At 36.2% G+C, this 21,306-nt stretch overlaps 1 protein-coding gene across 7 annotated transcripts in view; it reads left to right on the top strand.

Moving 5' to 3' along the window:
• dock10 (dedicator of cytokinesis 10) overlaps positions 1–15,257 on the top strand; it is a 91,407-nt gene extending 76,150 nt beyond the window's left edge. For 4 of the 7 annotated variants that reach the window (XM_066709329.1, XM_066709332.1, XM_066709327.1 and 1 more), the window contains 11 exons: positions 373–471; positions 1,610–1,716; positions 1,855–1,977; positions 2,245–2,358; positions 5,029–5,175; positions 5,772–5,982; positions 6,503–6,693; positions 7,960–8,060; positions 8,540–8,678; positions 9,108–9,183; positions 10,552–15,257. In XM_066709329.1, the coding sequence (XP_066565426.1) occupies positions 373–471; positions 1,610–1,716; positions 1,855–1,977; positions 2,245–2,358; positions 5,029–5,175; positions 5,772–5,982; positions 6,503–6,693; positions 7,960–8,060; positions 8,540–8,678; positions 9,108–9,183; positions 10,552–10,622 (1,379 nt within the window). In that variant the 3' untranslated portion in view covers positions 10,623–15,257. The remainder of the gene's footprint in view (positions 1–372; positions 472–1,609; positions 1,717–1,854; positions 1,978–2,244; positions 2,359–5,028; positions 5,176–5,771; positions 5,983–6,502; positions 6,694–7,959; positions 8,061–8,539; positions 8,679–9,107; positions 9,184–10,551) is intronic. The other 3 variants (XM_066709328.1, XM_066709333.1, XM_066709331.1) reach the window with 2 other exon arrangements.
• Positions 15,258–21,306: the final 6,049 nt, after the last annotated feature.

Raw genomic sequence — 21,306 nt, 5'->3', positions numbered from 1 at the left:
CAATTATTTTGGTGCCTCGCATTATAATAAAACGATACAGCCAACCCATTCTCTGTCGAAACAGACAACGATCTAGTTCATTAACCTTGGACACTAGCTGACCTGGAAGACCGTAAGTATGTTTCCCATGATGCAGAACAATTGAATATCCTTGTATAATACTTCACTTTTGCAAAACAGCATTTGCTTGATGCAGTTGCTTTGCTTTTGCGTTACATTTTTATTTTCTCCTGCATTAGTGCTTGCAAATGTGTGCATGGTTTTTAAAAAATAATTTAAAGAAATACAACAACAACAACATTATGTTTATACGCATGTGCTAATTTCTCTAAAACACATTCAGTAAATTGTTGAACTCCTACCTTAACACAGGTTACTGGAAAACAGAAAAGGCTCGGGAATCAAGTGTGTTCACAGAGGATGCAAATATTATTAACTATAACCACTTACTAACATCTCGAGATGGAGAATGTGAGTTTTTTAAATCACACATCTTAATGTAGAACTTAACAGATGAATAAGATGCAGTATATCTTTTTATTCTATTGAGGTGAATAGTCAAGAGCTGAGAAATTCAAGGATTGAATAAAGGACATTTTCTATGCCAAATCTGAGTTTCTTAATGACCATTTATTTTGTATAGAGTAACATAATTGTTTTAATGATCAGAATGAAGTCAGAGGTTGCTGCATCTTTATGTAGATTGTTTAACAGATATTTAATGCATTACAGGTTTGTTGGTTTTTTAAGGGATTTGTATAAGTAATTACAAGTATACAATGCATGTGTCTTTCGCATTACAATTTATTTAGTTTTCACATATGTACTGTACCCTTGCATGGCCAGGGATAGATAAATCACTTGTGCCATGCTTAGATCACTTTATATTGGATTCAGAGTGTTTATTTACTTTTCCACCAACACCTCAAATACAATGTGTTATTAGTGACCAGGAAATAAAATATAATTCAAATCTGTTTTGTGGAATTTGTATGTACATTATGTAAGCATATGTGCTCACATGACATGGCCATACATATTCGTCGCATTTTACAAAACAGAAAGTGATATCCTCTGCATTAAAAGAGTTTAAAAAAAAACTCCCTTTTTCATTTTCCTCAAATTCCTCACAGTCACATTCGGCTTACATTCCACACAGTACCTTTATTCTATAGTGAGGTCAAGACAGCAGCAGTTCATTAGCTAAACTATTAAATTCCTACATATTAGCACTGGCTTTGTATTCCAGGGAGATAAAACATCGAAATCATTACTTTAGCTCTCCCAATTAGAGCAATGATGGAAAACCACAAGGATATCAATACACTGATAGCCTGACTACATAACAGGGAACATGAGAAAATGTACATTCATGACAGATGAAAGACATTCTTCAGAATATTTCCTCTTATAGATATTTACATTACCTAAGATTAATAAGAGGAAGACGCAAGGGCAACAAAAGGATACACTCAAAATTATAAGGTTGAGCTCGACTTTGTCTATTTCCAGGTGTGCCCAGTTGTAGGATGAATCTGATTGGTCCTGGTGTTTCTAGGGCAATGGTGAGATCATGAATAGCTGTCCTAAGGTCTTTTATTTCCCACAGCTTCGTTCACAATGGGCTGGGCTGCGTTTCTATGCCTTACCCCTAATGTAAAGGAAGAAGGAGCCATGAAGGAAGATATGGGAATGCAGGACACTCCTTACACTGAGGTGAGACATGAGTTGTGCCATTTCCACCTGCCCAACTAGTAAGAGGGAGGATGCATTCTGGAGATAGGTGCCTTCGCAGGGAATGAGTCTCACGCGATCCAAAACACTGCTGACGGGCGGTTCTCTGACTGTTCCCAGGACACTCTGGTGGAGCAGCTCGAGCTCTGTGTCGACTACCTGTGGAAATCTGAGCGACACGAACTCATCGCCGACGTCAACAAGCCTGTCATCGCCGTGTTTGAGAAGAGAAGGGACTTCAAGGTAGGTGGCGTCAGTCAAGTTATGGTCACTGCCATTCACACCTTTGCCTTAATGTTGTTTATCCTCCGTTGCTACAGATCAGTACCATTTAATCTCATCAGTAGTTTGGAATATAAAATGCATTTTCTGCCCTGATCTATACAACAGTCTTGGTTGTACATCTCGTTCAAATGTGCAGAACCTTTGAAGATGTCTCTTGCCTAACAAAAGCGAGTGAATATAGAGCAGTGTACTAAGCACTGAACTTTACTCTTGTGTGTCCTGCAGAGGCTCTCAGAACTGTACTATGACATCCACCGCTCATACCTCAAGGTCACCGAGGTTGTGAACTCAGAGAAGCGTCTGTTTGGAAGATACTACCGAGTTGCCTTTTATGGTCAGGTAAGTGGAGACACAGAGTGATGTTGACCAGATTCCTATTGAACAAAGCAAAGCAATAAAATAATAAAAAAACTGAAGGAAATAAGTTAATACTGTAGAACTTCTTAGCACCATTTAGAGGTCTGACCCAGAGTCACTCCAGTTTCTCCCAGTCCCTCCTGTCATCCGTGCCCGTGCCATGTCAGTATGTTCTGACTAAAGAAAATGAAGACGCCATAAAAAACCCAACTCAGCTACCAGATTTGACCTTGCAGATTATTGAATAAGCCGTTTCAATGTGTGAGTCCTTCATGGATCCTTTGGGGACATTTCAGTCTTTACTAAGCTTCAGCTTTTTGCTTTTATAAGATTTTGTGAAGTTTTTTTTCTTCCCCCTTTTTGTTTGTGTTTTATTCTAGAATAATATACATGAACTTACTGTGAGATACCATGTAGACCTTAACACACACAAGTACATTTACTGGAATCAAAATAATAATTAAATTATCAATATAAAATAGAACATTCATGTGACAAATACGACAGATCTTGAATGCAGATCACGCAGTTTCATAAGGGTAGCTTCAAATATAGTGTGCCTGACTAATGTAAATTGTCACATATCACTTGTGACAGAAACTACTGAATTACAAATTACATAACCATTCATTTTATAATTGTTTTTAGGACAGTGATTATGTTAACCCCCTACTCTAGCGTGACAATGTCTCAAACAACATCCCACGTTTAACACCAATAGTTTGTCTGACTCGAAACACTTTTAACTTTAACTAGCTAAAAAATAGCTTATAGCAAAATAGGTTTTGGTGAAGTTTGTGTTCGATGGATTAACTTGAGTTGTAATTAGGGAAATAGATCAAGTTAAAGATATATGCCCATAGTACTTCTTGCCCCAATACAGGTGATATCTCACGCCAGTCTGTATATTATTCTCAACTCATGCTGTATGCCTGATAGCATCTTTAAGGAATGCCTGGCTCCTGTGATTTATGGCTTGTAATACACACACGTTCAAATAGTCCTGTGTGTTTTTGGTAGTACTTTTCTTTGAGATACACTGCAATATAAGCCTCTTTAATACAGTCATCTGCTCTTTTCTTCCTTTTTTTGTCTTATTCAAGGCGGTGGTAAGTTTTTTCATTTCTCTTGCACTTATTTGTTCTGCTGCTTCATAACTTTCCTAACCTGCTTCTGTTGTTATCATTCAGTATTTGATTTTATCTCTCTCATATATATATATATATATATATATATATATATATATATATATATATATATATATATATATATATATATATATATATATTGAATATATACACACCCATGGGACTAATTCTTTGAGCTGTATTTATCTACAAGTTAATTCATACATTAACTGATTTACTCAGCCCCTGTTTTAACACATGGTTGTTAGATCCATTCCCCTACTGCCTTTATTTACTTCAGTATGAAATCTCAAGGAAATAATTACATTAAATCTAAGAATGCCCCCACTTAAGCTATTGTATCTCGTGGACATTAAACCTTCCTGACTAATCTTTTGAAAATATAGTAGCGTATCAAATCCATTTCCAGCATCATTATGTGCTCATATTTTTTCTTTTTAGTTACCCACATTATAAGCACTGTTGAAGTGAAATTTATTTTGCCTTAATGTACCAGTGTACAGTCATCCATACTGTTCGTATTGTAGCTGATTCTCTCTGCCAATGCTCTAAATTCACGCAGGAGTCTGGATGTAGTGAGTCACTGTCTGTATTTTTCACATGTGAGAGCGCTGCGAAGGCTGTGGGAGATTTTAAAGGGAAGTTGTTGTTTTTTCGGGGCTGTGATCAGCTGTCCTTCCAACTCAAACAGTCATGTCTCAGTTTAAAACAATCCCTTTATTTCCCACAGGGTGGTAGTGTAGCCTAGGAAAACCTGCTGCTGGACTTGAACCACAAAAAAACAATGCAATCAAAGTTACCACATTTCTAAAAGAAATGAATGTTTGTCACAGAAAATGATGGGGGGTAAATATTATGTAAGACCAAATATTTATAGGAATTATCTATATTTTAACTCTTTGCATCCAGGTGAAATGGACCATATGCCCAATGGTCAATTTGTTACCAACACAAGAAGATGTTTGGTTTTCTAATGACACTATAACATTCAATATTTACATGTCTTCCCCCTTAAGCATATATGGTTGATATTTCAGTTTTAAATATCCTAATGAATCTGGAAAGGTGACATTTGCAGTACGGTGCACAGTGCTTTTTATGTATTTATTTATTTATTTGATTATGTGGCTAATTAAAAAGAACATGGTACCTATTAAAATGAAGTGTAGTGTGTCATTTTTGCCCTGGATAAACTCTGCAGGGTGGTTTTTAGGTTGCCTTTCTTGGATGGGAAACTTTTTACTACCAAGTTGGGTTGCTTCTTTTCAAGTGAGAATAATTTCACTGCATCACAGCACACCAGAGCATTAAATGTTTGAAAACGTGAATCATGATAGGTTTATGTCTCATTGGACCCAAAGCTGGAGAATGAGGAACTGCAAACATCAGCAAAGGGACTGTAAAACCACCCTGTGACAAGTCATGAAATACTATCACCTACTATACGCATCAAGATGATTATAAAAGACCAGGCATTGCAATAAAATCATGCTCTCTCTTACAGGGCTTTTTTGAGGAAGAAGAGAGTAAGGAATTTATTTACAAAGAGCCCAAGCTGACAGGTCTTTCAGAAATATCTCACAGGCTGCTCAAACTGTATTCAGATAAATTCGGAGCAGACAACGTGAAAATGATCCAGGATTCAAACAAGGTATGTTCCTCAGATTTAGGGGATAATGGCCCAGAGAACATTTTAATGTTGTGATTGTTGCTTGTCACAGCATTCTGGTTATATGAAATTACATTTAGACAACGTATGTGCAAAGTTGTAAGACCAAAAAAACAAATTATGTTTGAAATCCTGATAAAATATAATTGTGTTTTTCGTCTAATGAATATAAATAATATTTTCTGGCAAAGGGTAGTTTAATTGTTCAAAACATTGTCATCATAAGCATACATGCATTTCTTTCTTTTTAATACTTTCTATATTCTTGATTTGTCAGCTTTGTAAACAGTTTCAAATACTGCTCGATACATTAATTTAATAGATACCCAGGTGGTTTAGCACATGCGGTTAATGAGTCCTATTTACCCAGTGCATCCTAAAAGAATTACATTACCATGTATATTGGATTATATAGTAACTTCTCTCCTAGTCTTTCATTGACCGTTTTTGTAAGGAGAATACAATGGTTGAACTTGAATGAATGTTAATGTATAATGCAGAATGAGGATATTAATAAGAAATGATAATACATTTAATTGTATTCTAATCACAGGCTCATGTTTGCATGTTTGTTTCAGGTCAATCCCAAAGATCTGGATCCCAAATATGCCTATATCCAGGTTACTTATGTAACCCCATACTTTGATGAGAAGGAACTTCACGAAAAGAAGACAGACTTTGAAAGACATCACAATATCAACCGCTTTGTGTTTGAAACTCCCTTCACCTTGTCAGGAAAGAAGCACGGAGATGTTGAGGAGCAGTGCAAAAGGAGAACTATCTTGACAAGTAAGTTTCTAGCAGTACCATTATAATATAATAATGTGCAACCTGTATAGCTCTACTATAGAAATATGTTATATTTGTAATGCCTGACATATATTTCTCACTTTCTGTATTCAGCTGAACTGGAATGTATGCGTACACTGTTTTTAGAGCATTGTGTAATCATTCGCAATACTTTTGGTACTGCTTTAGCACTATTTTTGTGTAAAGCTTGTTTTTCGAGCTTTTCAGTGTTCTTATATATTCAGTTCATGTCAAAGGTGACAGTATTTAATTAACTTTAACCACAACCTGTAGGAAATAAGTTCAACAACAAAAACAACAAGCAAACACATAATCATCCTGGTTGAGTTTAACTGTTATTAAATCGCTGTTCTTCATTAGAATCGTCCCTTAGACTTTAAATTCTATTTAGGGGTCTGAGTGTGAAGCAGACTTAATTTTTGGTGTTATTGTTGATTGCAGTCTCTCCTGGCTTAGTTTATAGATAGATTTACTTCTGTTTGACCCGTTCACCCTGCAGCTAGCTCCTCATTTCCTTACGTGAAGAAGCGCATCCAGGTTATTGACCAGCAAAGCACAGAACTCAACCCCATCGAAGTGGCCATCGACGAGATGTCCAGGAAAGTGTCTGAGCTCAACCAGCTGTGCACCATGAACGAAGTGGACATGATCCGACTGCAGCTTAAACTGCAGGGCAGCGTCAGTGTCAAGGTAATCGCATTAGAGCAGAGGCAATTAATCGTCGAAATGGAGAGTCACCCTGGGGCCCAAGACCATCACGGGCACTGCATCAGTCTGAGGACAGTGTGATTAGACTAATAGAAGGAAACGCAGCAGGACACACCAACGAAAGCTCACGAATTGGTGCTTAACTACACTGACGACAGTGTAACAGCATTTCCACACTAGAATTACACTCTTGCTTGGTAACCCACGTTAAATCCCAAAATAAATATATGTAATTTGTCATTCCCAATTTGGGAATTTGGAAAGCTGTCATCACCTCTTTGGGCTGAAATGTAGATTGAACCCTGGCCTTCGTGTTAAGTTGTTGTTTGAACTTGTGAAAAGGAACATCTTTCCATGTTCATGTCTCTCATTAATATCCTTGCTAGTGGTTTGATTTCTGGACACTGCTGCTGGTGTACAGTTAAATGAGCCACTTACTTTAATGCCTGGAGAGACATGAGGTGACATGTCAACGCTTCAGACTTAATCCTTTTCCACAAAAGAAAGACTTAAATCGAGTCGCAATCCGTGTGTTACAATTCTGTAATTTGGATTACATTTGCTTAGCAGGCTGGATCCAAAATACCATTGTATCAGAAGCAATGCTGCAGGAACACGGAATTAATCACAATTGGCGTTAATACACAGCTTTCAGATTAACGTTCATAGTAATACCCCTATTAACTTAATCCCTTAGTGCAAATCCTTGAAACATTAATTTGCACATTTTCTCTTTTCCATGCCTTTCTGTAAGGCAGGATCATGATAGTGATTGTCAGGCGCAAGGTCAGTTCCTTAACACGCCAATATATTTCAGTCTCTTAGCTCTCAAGGATGACTCTTCTGTGACTGGTAGCCCCGCTTTACACTGCATTGTGCGTGCAGAATTTATACACTGTATTATAAATAGCGAATCACTTTGGTTATTATTCTTTATTATTTTAGTATTGTATATTCTGTCGACATATAACAAGTAGCCTGGTGTTGTAGTTACCTGTACAAAATGTGTGTTTGTTTTTTGCTCACCCATGATCTGTCAGAGATTGTGTATGAGACATGAACACACAGCTGGAATATTAAGGTTTCTTTTAGTAATATGAGACATCCAGATCTGTTACCTAGGAAACTTTGTGATTCAAGAGCAGCGTTGTTGTGTATTCTTTCCCATGTGTTCGATTCCTTTGCCAGTGTGAGCCACTCAGTAGACTTAATATGCTTCGAGGTGGCTGAGAGTATGTTATGTTGCAGGTAAATGCAGGACCAATGGCTTATGCTCGAGCATTCCTGGAAGAAAAGAATGCCAAGAGGTACCCTGACAACCAAGTCAAACTTCTGAAGGAAATTTTCAGGTACCTCTAATCTTTTTTTAATTAGTTTCTTTTTACTGTAATAAAAATAAAATACCCTCCATTTTCCTAAAGCATAAATAAAATAAGTGCCTGAATAAAACACAAACAAGATCTGGATATCAGAGATGGACGACAAATATCTGGAGAACGCAATTCATAAAATATTGTATAGGCAATTTCTCACAATATTCATAATTTAAAACAGCTAAAATATTAAAATGACTTCCTTATTTTTCAGATAACTCTTCCCCCCCACCCCCCCATATCATTCAGTGTTAGCTGGGAAACAATCAGCAATGATATACTATCAATGAAAATAGCAAAAAAAATCCAGTTTAACATGTCTTAAATACAGTACAGTTACACCTGGAAAAGGGTGTCTATATGTTTCAATTATTTCAAGCAAGGGTATGAAAGAGATATAGCACTTTGCTTGGTTGTGCAAGAATAGAATAAAAAATAGATTCTTTTCCTGACAGACAATTTGCAGAAGCATGCGGGCATGCTTTGGAAGTGAATGAGCGTCTGATTAAGGAGGATCAGCTGGAATACCAGGAGGAGATGAAGGCCCACTACAGGGACATGCTGAGTGAGCTCTCCGCCGTCATGAACGAGCAGGTGAGCTGTCATAGGCTGTGCTGTGTAACTGTGCTGGTAGGTCAGGAAATCATACCAAAGGATTCCTATCCCAGGATTCTTAGCTAAGCCATGTAAAATATAAAACAAAGATGTGGAAATGTAAAATATTCACTGTTTCACTTCCCCAGATGTATTAATTTGTCTTTACAGTTAATCCAATCTGTCTCGGTTTAAAGTTTGCTTACTGCTGCCATACAAGGTAGTTCCTTCTTATGCTCCACTAACAATCCTGTGCCAAACACACGGCATGTTTATAAAGACATTCTTGTCTTCTCGTCTTGGAACGTAGATTGTAATTTCCAGAATGTGTGGCTGTCAGTTGAGTGGGTTGGTCAAGCTCAGACACAGTCCTTATTCTCTGCGTTTGCCCTGCTCCGTGTTTTACTCCACTTTCTTTTTCTTTCTCAGCTGCATTATGGCACCATCTCATCCAGTTTCTGCTCTTCTCTTTCTAATATTTCACTCTCAACTGTTTCCAAAACTGGTATGTCTTATTTCCTTCTGTCCAGTTCTTTCTACTAGATGCTAATCCTTCTTGTAAGCACAGTGAAATTCAATATTTTATTTTCATTGGAATATTTACAAAGCAAAACTAATGCAGAACATAATGTTCACTTTCTGATTTGCTTTATTTCTTCCATGCCCAAAAGAAACTCAGACTAATGTTTTTATACTTTCCACACTGTTCCCAACCCTGGCTTCATATACTCTTTCAACCTTTTACTTAGAATCAGATTTTGCAGCACATAACAGGTTTCCAGAGGGATGGAAAGCAACAGTACATCTTGTATATAAATGGGAAATGCCCTGAGGATTTCCTATAGCCTTATAATTTGATGCCAGGGATCCAGTTTTGTTTTGTGACAGGATGACATTCTAATAATTGAGTTTGTAGGAGAAACAAACCAAGGGATTGTAAAGCAGCCCCAGGGCATAAGCATGTGTTTCTGCCTTCTGCTTAAATGGACAATAGGTGACAAGAGTTTAATGAGCACCATTTTATAGCTTAAACCATTGAAACAGGGGTCATTGAAGAAAATGTTTTATAACCCTAAAGTGAGGTGAACTCGACTTTAAAAAATGTATACATTGAACTTCTGTGGTGTAATAACGGAACTAATATGAAGTAATTGGTCATCTTTCTGTACAATTTACATTTTGGGTATCCTTTTTTAAGAATTGAGATCTGTTTAAATCCTCTCTCTCTCCTGTCTCATGAAAATATGAATTAGGCCTCACATAAACAGCATGTGACTTAGTACTGGTGAACAAGAAGTATATTCTTTGAGGAGGAAAATGTCTCTCACTGGAAAACAATTACTAACATAAGCACCACAATATACATCAGTATTTCATTATGAAAAACAAATTGAGCTTTTACTAGACACAATGTGATGTCCTGATAATTTAAGGACAATATTTTGGACAGGCTATTTAGTTATCAACTCCAAACCCATGTTAAAGGGACAGGACTGACAAATACTGAAATATACTAATGAGTTTATTGCCAACATATGCTTTAGTTTGTTTTTGTATGGTGGTTAGGTTGAGTCGGGGTTGTGAAAACCCATCCATGGACATCCAAATAGCCTCTCACAAGTACTGTGTCTTCAGTCATCAAATGCATATTTGAAAGCCTCAAATGCTTTCAAAAATGAAGTATTACATCAGCTGAGATGATTGAGAGCTGAAGCTGGACTTAAAATGACCCTGTGAACCCCTTGGTACTATGGTTTCCCACACCTGGTCAATTTTTTTTTTTAAACATTTGAGTTTGTTGAGTTTGCTTGCTCTTATGTGTAGTTCATATAAGTATTCATTTTGTGCATTTTGATTACTTTTCCGCTTACAGATTGTCTACAGGGAGGACATATCAAAGCAACAAGGAATGGAGCGGCATCACGTCTTTCGAGCAATCAGTAAAACGGTGGCCTCTGGCCAGTCAGGAGCGGCCGAAACATCCAAAACCGATTGACCCGGGTACAATGGAAGGGCGACTGTTTAGCCTGTACAGTATTATTTGAAAAATATATAAACTGTGACATTTATAAACTGGAAATGAGGGAAATATTCAGATTGGATATCCAGAGACACTGTTCTGATTTTGTGGGTGATTTGTTGTCCTGTGAATGCATTCTGTATACCAGTCTGCTTTTTAAGGCCAAGCCTGTGTCTGCACTTTCCCCTGATCTCCCCACCCTTTCCCGTTTCCACCCCTCCAAGGTAAGTGTTATTGAGTGACCTTCTTATGAATGTATAGCAACACAGTGGGCTATATTTTATCTTAACATCCAGAATTCCCAGCTTACAGATTTTAAATGGAAAGTAAATGTTTTATAACAAATTTTGATTTTATTATCTGTTTTAAAATGTAAATAAGAATTAATATTTAAAACGTTTTTTGGTTTTCTTTTTATATTAAAATGAACCTCGGTTTGAATAAATTACAAAAAAATGAAGTAAGTAAAGTTTTATGTATAACATTTAAATAAATTTTGTTAATGTCTGTAACAAGTATATTTTTATTATTTTTTACTGTGCTTTGTCACTCAACACATTCACGTAGCATTCATTTAATCTTACAGGTATTGAATAGGATCTCTTTATTCAGTTTGGGAGTCATGCAAAATATTTTAAATTTAGTAATCATTATCCTATTTTAAAGTAGTATGGTTTTATTTGAGCAGGTTATGATTTACACACATGACGGTATAACAAAGTTCAGTAGAAATATTTGTTCTGCCTTTTTACATTTTCTAATGCTGTCTCATTTTCCTTCGGTGCAATTCAAATGGCATTGTGCTCCAAAGAATACACAAACAAATATAATAAGTAACTGCTTTAACAAATTAATTGAGCCAAACAACTTTATTCATTAAGATAATACCTTCTACCCCCTTTCATAATGTGCAAGTAGGGTACTTCAGTGCGCCCAAGTGTTTTATTGCTGCATTTAATCACGATCAATTAATCCCACGCCCCTTTAATCCAACACTACCCCACCTCCACCACCATTCTCACTTCTCACATGGGTTGTACACTGAAAACATCCTTCATTCTGTAGCTGTGGTTTGCCAAAATACCCCAAAAAAAAACATTGATCACAATTGAATATGATATGATCACTGTCGTGTATGATATCTGTAGCATGTGTGCAACCTTGCTTGTTTCATCTTTCGAAAACCGTGACTCTACAGACACAAAGGGAGTTAAGGTGCCAATTGGTTTCCCATGTGCTGACAAGAAAACTATTACTCACAATTCGTATCATTATACAGTTAAGATCCTCGACAAGGTTTCTTGTGAAATACTAGATGAGGAAATTATATATTGCCTGCTGAAGTGAATGGGTTGCGCTGGTCTCTGTCCGCATTGCCATTTGGCATTTTTTGGGACCTTTGGGAATATTGATTAACACGTGTTTCCTTTTCAATTTCCTAGTAAATGTTACAGAAGTTCTCCTTTGTGTGAATTGTACTAAGAATATAATTAGCAAATAACTGCCTGCTGACTGTAGCATTTATCCATATATTTAGAAATTGCATTATACATTATAACTGGATAGACAACTTAATTGTATCATAATATTAAAAAGGTCAAACAAATCCTGTATTGTAGTAAAATGTTTAATATTCAAAAAAATATATAAATATTTATATATGTCTTCTCACTCCAGTTTAAACATACACATTTCGAAATGCAATAGGATGCAAATAACCTCCTTCTGGTTCTCAAAACGTCTGACAGAAGTGCTGTTCCTTATGATCTCCCGTGAGGAGTTAGTTCCAGAAGCACAATCTGCCCCTTCCATGAGCTTCTCACACAGTACGGTTTGCCAGCTTTGTTGTTAAATGGCCATTTGTATTCACATTTGTAGGAACAACTTTCAACGGCTTTCGCAGCTCCTCTGAAATGAAAATCTACTGATATGCGATTACCCAGCTGCATGCTACACACAGTTAATTTCCTTTCCATTTGTGCGGTGACAACGCAAGCACATCAGTGTAATTATAGATAATTGCTCGGCCCTTCACCCCCACAATAGAGAGATCTGTATGAAGTGTCTATGTGTGATGAGAATCAGCTTTTATAGTCCTGTCAGCCTTTGCGAAATTAGACAACAAAAGATTTGCTTATTTTCTGTTCAGTGAGACAACAGAGACAGAACCTGCCATCTCTTTTCAACTCTCTCCTCTTTGAAGAACATTTGAAAGTCTGGGTTATTCAGGTAGTTCATATACAAAGATGGATATTAATACAATTTCACATATTGAATGGTACATAGCAACACCATCGTGTCTTTTGATGGTTTCATTATCTCTTATTCAACACCTACAAATGTTTTCAAAATGTTTAGGCAGCTCCACCTCCTTCTAAAACAATGGACGGCTGATTACTTGTTTTCGTTTTCTACTGTAGAATACTGCTATTAAACAAAAATGACACTGATTTGCTTGGGGGTAGTCTTGTAATTTCTTCATGCTGTCAGCCAACACAAACCAATGAAATAGTATTCCAGCACGTCTCTATAACTATAACATGTCTCCCTCTGTGCTTTTTTCATAGTTTGAAAATGTTACCAATTTCGTAGTACTCATCAACGACAACCAGGGCTGCAGCAGTCAAGTTGCACTGTGGTGGGGGATCATAATTTTGTGGGTTGATGAGTGAAGGCTGTTAATCTGAGATCCCCTGGTTCCCTTCAGATGTGCAGGCAGTTAACTTTCAACCTGTATCTCCAGAGTGCCTCCAGTGATAGAGAGACAAGGAAATGTGCATGTATGGAAGGGTACAGCAAGGACAGAGGTACAGTGAACTGCTCAAGAAGATGTTTCAAGGTACAGGTCATATATATACACCTTGAGAGGATCTGGCCTGGCAGGAACTAAAATAGACTACAGCACATTGAATTTTAAACAACACACAGAAAGAACAGGCCTGACCTTTAAGAAAGAGCCAGAAGTACCGTTCTGTGTATGCAGAACAGGCTGGCATTTGTACGGTTTGTTGGGTTAACTCAATATGTTAGTGTAGCTTATTTTGCCAAGACCAGCCTTCGTTATCCTTACAGCGGATACATACTCCACGTACAGAATGTCTGCTTTTTTGAGGGCGATATTTTATTCATCGTATTGCCCATCAAATATAAATTGATCGCTACTGAGCTGCCATTCTGTATCTCTTAAAGTGAATGACAACCCTTCTCATTATGAAGAATAAGTATAAAACGTTTGGCCAACACAGCCACAGCACATCTCACACATAACGACACAATACAGAGGGGGTATTAAACACTTAATGCTTGCTTTCAGCAGGGGATTTTAATTATTATACAGATTAATTATACAGTCCATTAATGTTGATTCAAGATTAAACTTGCAAACTGAGAACCAACATAAAGAAAAAAAAGTAATATGCTTTGATATAATATGGATGTGTGTGGCTGGTATAGGTAAAACTCCCTGTATCTTTCATGCTAGTATTTATAAATAGATGCAGTGTTGATTTTTCTTTGTTTATTTGTCTTTTTTCAATCCACCTAATTTTTTGATTTTGTTGACTGACAAATATTTTAGTATATTTGTGCAGGCTTTAAGATCAACAATGTTACAGCAATTATAGCTGTGAATTGCCCCATTAACTAACAAGTCACACCTGTGGTTCTTAAGGCAACCTGAAGCCTTAACGAGGCTTAATTGCTAAATCTTATAAGTGATGTATTCACAAGTGTATTTCCTGGAGTCACCCTGGATAGATTTATATACTGAACTATGGTTCACATTATTTGGAATCTATTGCTTTTGAGTGTCACAACATATCCATGATTCATGACCTTATTCCTCCCTATTAAGCAAAAATACAACTCCAATTGCCAAAGCAAATTAACAACATGCTCTTTATCGTGTTGTCTTAACTTCCCTTTGATTACTGCGAGTCTCCTGGCACATCCTCAATGAATTCACGAAAATCCTTTAGTCTTTAGTGGTAAATCAACCAGGAGTAATTGCTGCTTGGAAACTGATTTATTTCTGCCTGAATTCCCCTCATAAAAAGGTAAGATCAACTAGCTTCAAGATTTTTTCTTTTGTTTCTTGTTGTTTGTGACCTGGGGATAGTTTTCTTTCTGTTCTCTGTAAATTGTATTTGTTACATGGTGGTTCCAATTGTTATTGGATGGCTCTTTTTATGTTACAGCAAAGACATGTGTGAAGGAATAAAAGGCACATGATTGGATTTCTAATTAGTATTTATTGTGATATGGTAATATTTAATATTAAATATTATAATTTTGATTATTTACAATCAAGTTTTCAAAATGTAAATTATTGTGTAAATAGTTTTTTACAGCTGGCCAAGCAAGACCGGAAAAGCTGGGTAATTTTTGTTAAATAGTTTAAATGTTGTCTTGTGTTGTTTTAAGTCAAGCTTAACATGATTATTAACATTTAGAGGATGCATATACAATGTTTAATGTGCCTTAGGACCTCTGGCTATGTCAACAAGTGGTTTCATTTTTTTTGTTAAATTGTCAATAAAGATGACCATTCTTGAGGCCTGTATTTGACCAATGTACAACAATGTATGCTCATCTGATTAATTGGGCTGCTTACGCCCAAGTCTACACCATTGTGCTAATCCGGTTCAGAGCGATCTTGGATAGATTAGAATTTGTTTTTTGTAATCTATACAAAACCACTAATACGGCATGGAATTCTCACATTTAACTTATTTGCTTTGGCTTTGTGTTTTACTTTTAAGGTTAAATAATGTGAAAGCACTTCTTGACTTATAAATTAGACATGATTTCTAAATCATACAGTGACAAATGGCAACATCAAAGGGCTATGATGAAAGCAGGAGCTGCATTTTGTTGATCAAACGGTTTGGTAGGGTATGCGTGACTGTCTGTTTCCAGTTTGCACCTTAAAATCTAAATCCTTTCGTTTTGTTTGACCTATTAATTGTTAAAAATGAAAAAAGGCAAAGCAATCTAGATCTATGTCATCCTGATGTGTATGATCCTATCCTAAAAACACATGTATAGATATAGATGAAATACATTAAATAATACAGACAGTAAATAATTACAACAACTAGAACTGAAAGTATCCAAAGACACTTTGTTTGCTTGTGACAGTATAACATTAATGATTCACAATGTATTATTTATGGTAGTATGCAGGCAGTGGGGGCAATTTTCAACATCGTCAAAACATTTAACAATGCAGTTTACAAACAATTAAGATATTACCACTTAAGGGCTGGGGACAAGGACATACAAATAATAATGAATAAAGATCTTACTAGAGAACAGCACTCTGTATGTTCTCACAGACTAATAAACCTTGACATCAATTAGTATGGAAAGCTTGGAATTTGAAAATAGCTCCTGCAGTACATACACATTTCTTTTTGTATTGCATGGAAAATAGTATGTATTTTTGTGTCTTTATATAATTATAATCCAAGTTCAAATTTCAACTCAGGAATAGCGGACACAAACACAGATATGATCAGGTTTCCATGGCACTATGAAAACTGCCTTTAAATATTTATCTTGCAACTGTCGAACGTCAATAGAAAAAGCATTTCAACAGAGCTGACTTTCTTTTTCAAAGATTGTAATATGTATTTATTCTTACTAACCAAACACAGGTCCATGACATGAAAATGTATGTGTGTCAATGTGTGTATAGGACAATTGTTCACACCACTCAAAGCAAACTGTCACGGGGAGGTGACCATCAATTGCTAACCTTGTGGCTTTCACTGTCATTGAATCCTGGATACTGTCTGTATCTCAGGTCAGAGATTTGTGTTTTGTACAGCAGTCTAGCAGTCGGTACAGTTCTAAACCAACTAGCGTTTTAGCACAAACATTGTATTGCTCATACATCTTAACCACAGTGTGAATTTGGCATTTCATGCCACACATGGCCATTTCAATAGGGAAAATATTGCCTTGAAAGTTTTTATAAGCTATTTATCAAGAAAGGTGAAATAAGGTTTAGAGAGCAAATCACTTCTGGCGTGTTAGGTTAAAACTGTTGATCACGATTCTACAGCCAGTGCTGTCCCACTTTGAACAAATTCTTTGGAACCTGAAGGTGGATTTAAATCAGAGAAAATGTTTGCAGTTTCTGATGCAGCCTGTGATTTCCACTTCAAAGTCGAAGCAGAAGAACAAAGTCAGTGACTAAATTCAATTTGAATTCGGCAGTTCTATTTAATGCGGGAAGCCTTGGGCTACACTTGCATGCTCTTTCAGAAAGGGGGAAAAAACAGCCTTTCATTATTAACAATAAGATTAATAAGGCAAAGCTCGGGCACTGAAATATGCTCAGCTTAATGGTAACCTTGTACGGTCAGACAACTTAAGGGGTAAAATCCCTCCATTAAAATTTGCCTAAGAAATTATTAGCTGACTTTACACTCTTGATTGTCTTGTGATATTCAGTGTATCTTTTGACTACTTTGTGAATGCTATGACAGAGTGCTTGAAATTCCAGAAATACCTGATGCATGCTGCAGGTACAGCTAGGGATATTAATAGCCAATGGCAATGTTATCAACCTGTACAGATACTGGAATAATTGTCCATTACCCTTTACTTATTTCCTGGTGACTAACTGCAGTATTTTCCATGGTTATGAGGCCACATCCTCTTCAATCAAATTTGATTATAGGCTAAATCGAAAGACAGGGTATCCCACATTACTGACTAGGCTTCACACGTTATTTTTTAAATATATCATGCATTTAAAACTTGTGAATAATCCGTGAAAGCTACTGACAATAGTGATTATCAATAATAATCAGTCTGCAAAATGTAATCTATTAGATAAATGGCAAAACCCTACAGCATACATAGCCAGATATATCAGACAGACTTGAAATGTATTGACCCGTCTGCTTCTGCATGTGGTAGCTGTGGACCGTCTGCCTATGAGGTCCATGAAGAGACAAAACAGGAAGTGGTTAGACTCAGAAGTTAAGAGTCTGACACTTGAATTTGTTCCATTTGAAAAGCTGTTGAAATAAGTAATTATAAACTGCAAGCTGTATACATTCAAAGCTATAAAGTCATTGCAAATGTTAATTCTAACCCCCCAAAACCTTTATCATTCAGATTTATTAAGTAGTATCCAAACAAATCCCAGTCATGACATTAATTAAAATGCATAATAATGAAAGAGCTGTTTCATGGTTTATTATTTAAAAAGTACAATGCATTAAATACATTATGTTTACATGAAGGGAATTTAATGGTTCATTAAACAGAGAAAACCCCAGTAATTGTTTACAATTTTTTAAAATGAGAAATGCAAAAAGTAAAATCTTACTATGTGTTCTGTAATTACAATACACCATGGCTTACTGTCAGATTTGATATTTGTAGAATGACACCAGTCAATCCCCAGGGGCTGACCGGGAACTGTTGCACAGGAATAGTGTCCAGTAATATTACTTTCACATTCCCAGCTTGTTTGCCTCATATTTCTCATCCATTTTAAACATTGTTCATTTTCATTTAAATTTCCTATTGAGCTAGGCCATCACTGTAGACATGCTAGATCTTAAATGGCTGGAAATGTATTCCATCTTATTCAAAAGACTGGAAAGCTTGCCATGGCAATTAAGTTATGCTGAACTCCGGGGCAGAGATTCTAATGACAGGAGCTTAAAAAAAGAACGATCTACATTCATATTTTGGCGGTTTCATCTGTAGAAGCTTCTCTCAAGATACATCTTTCAAATATTACTCTTACCACCTTTTTATTCCAATGTATCATATTTCCTGATGTGGATACACTACTATTTGCATTTAAGTTCTCTGTGGGTTACAGAGAAGATTTTCAAACCTGAAATATTTCAATTTTATCTAAAAGTTGCCTGATAAGTTATCAATGTAAATGCAAATCAAGCAGAACGGTAAAGTGAAATGTGCAATTTCCTCCACAAGCCCATCATTTAGAAATGGACTTAATTGTGTAAAATATTGCAAATAGCTGTAATAAATGGCATTCTATTGTAAAATATTCCTCACCCATGCAGTAAGGGTACTGCATTTTAGATTCCACACCATATTGTTCTGTTTATTTGGGTGAAATATATATACCTCAAACTAACAGAGCAATTTTACACCCATAAAAAAATCCTCAGTGATTGACATATACAAGGCCTGTAATGGAGCTATTCCCACCTCTTCACATCCCTAATTATTTTTTAAACTTCCACTATAATGCATGATATGACCTTAAAATTATAATGGTGAATTCGACTCTCATCTCACTGGCATATTTTCTGCCTTTCTGATTTTCTGCCATGTGGTTGGCATTGCTTCAACAGCTGTTCCCTTTGGGCTTAGTGTGATGTGTATTATTGAATGTAATTCTTGTTAATGTCTTCTATTGACCCCCCAAAAATGCAGATGTTATTAGCAATTTAATAACAGAGAAGCAATCGACCGGATCTGGCTTATACCAAAAAGAAAGAGACTATAAAAATGTGATGTCTTAGGAAGTGTGTTTCAATCTGAAAGGAATATAAATACAATTTTAAAATGAGAAGAAAATATTACTGGCCAACATTGTAATTCAGGAGGCTTTACCTCCATGCATACCAAAGTATGTGATATGCACCTTTATCACAAACAAAGTCTTACTTTTTAAATTACCATATAAGTATTAAAGTGGAGTACCTGTAAATATCACACACCAAACCCAATTCAAACACATGACATATGCGTGTAGTTTAGTTGTAAATGTTGTAAAGGAATCTGTTTGTCTCTAATGGTGTGTTATATACAGATGTAGTAAACATGCTTACACTCACACATTCTAAATAAGTTAGAAAAATGCATGCAAAATCATATTAGGACTACTGAAAAAAAATGTGTTCACTGTTAGAAATACATCAACGTTTAAGAATCATTAGAAGAACTCACTTCTATCTAGAACATGCAGACTCCATGAACCTGAATCTGTGGTATAAAAGACAGACAGCTTATTGGGGAGGAAGTTAAGGGTTTGAGTGTTGGATGAATGCTCCATAACTCATTTAAGAGTCAAGGGATAACAATGGTGTCATGAAATCCTTGTGCTACATTATCTCTGCTTTGCTCCACCTTATTCTTTCTTGTGAAGATGGTGTTTGCCATGAAGTTTCAGTTTCAGTTGGACAAAGATGCATGAAAGATTCATGGGGCAACAATACAATCCTTGTGGGTTCTCAGATTCCCAACTTGCTGTGTCAGTCATGTGCCTTGGATGGAGCAGTCTTTTGTATCATTGCTGACCTTCTAATCATAGAGCATTGTTCCACACTGTGTATCATTTGGCAAGAAACTGTTTATTCTCCTGCAGCTTCTTCTTGGTGGATTTATACATATTCAAGTAGAATTGAAATGTATCCATGGGCTGGATAGTCCTCATACTTTGAGGTTTCAAGGGCCTGCAGAAAAAATACATACAATAAATATTTCAATGGAAACCTTGTGAAACAAATTTGTTAACTGAGATTTTTTTTATTATGACTTTGCTGAAAATTGTTCATTCAATATGTGACTTAGTGTAATCAAAATAAATAAATATCACCTAATTGTATTATCCAAACTTTCCCATGACTTCCACAAGAATAGACCATACTTAAATAATTTCTATTTGCAATTATCTGACATTTTCATTCTCTTTCATGACTGACTGGAATTAAAGTACTTTCTACTACAGTTTCAAAAAGCTACGGTGAGCAAATTGAATGCCACAATCAAGTACATATTATGAGAAGGAAGGTAAAAACTTTTTTTGTAAAAATGAGTTGCTATACATAAATGGATTCTACACTAATACATTCATTGTTCAACCTTACAGTTCTTGCTGCAAGCGATATTTCTGCCTCTGATGCTTTCCGTACCGCAGTATCCTAATCCTCTTTTTATTCAAACAGTGTCTCTCACTTCACCGTAAGCCACTGTTACATCAAATAGACTCCGCAAGTACCATAGTAAGTCAGTTGAATTATCCACCACTAGCACTGTGCTGGCACTTTTGGACAGTGCCTTTAAATCCTGCCCTTCAGTTCGTTGCTGTTTATTATTAGGAGAAAAACAGAAAGTATAGGACAGAAAAATAAACTTCTTGCATGTCTTATTTCTTCCCTATTGTGATTGTCTGGTTCCTATGTCAAATCTCCAAATCAATCAATCTTATTCAAAATAATAAAAAAGCATAGGAACCAAAGTTTAGCTGAGCATATGACGACACCAAACATTAGATCTACCACAAACCCTAAGTTTGAAACCTCAGAATCAAAATCTGGACCTATTGCTTTGATCTCTCTACAACTCCATATATTTTTAGTTAACCCAGTAGAAATGCTGTCATGTAGCAAACAGATATTAATATTTAGTAGGCATTCTAACTCTATCACTAAGGCCCGACCCGAAACCCTTACCCCGATCCTAGTCGACATCAAAATATGCTCCAACCCATTCCATTGTTTTCTGTGGTCCAAGCAGAAATGATAGCCTTAATGATTCATTTTAATCTGTTTTTCAGTTCATTTGTTAACACCCACGTTTTCATACATCCTCCTGCCATGGTTGACA

The sequence above is a fragment of the Amia ocellicauda genome, chromosome 7 (assembly GCF_036373705.1).
Source record: "Amia ocellicauda isolate fAmiCal2 chromosome 7, fAmiCal2.hap1, whole genome shotgun sequence".
NCBI lineage: Eukaryota > Metazoa > Chordata > Actinopteri > Amiiformes > Amiidae > Amia > Amia ocellicauda.
Note: the sequence above shows the minus strand (reverse complement) of the source record. Positions and strands in the feature narration are given on the sequence as shown.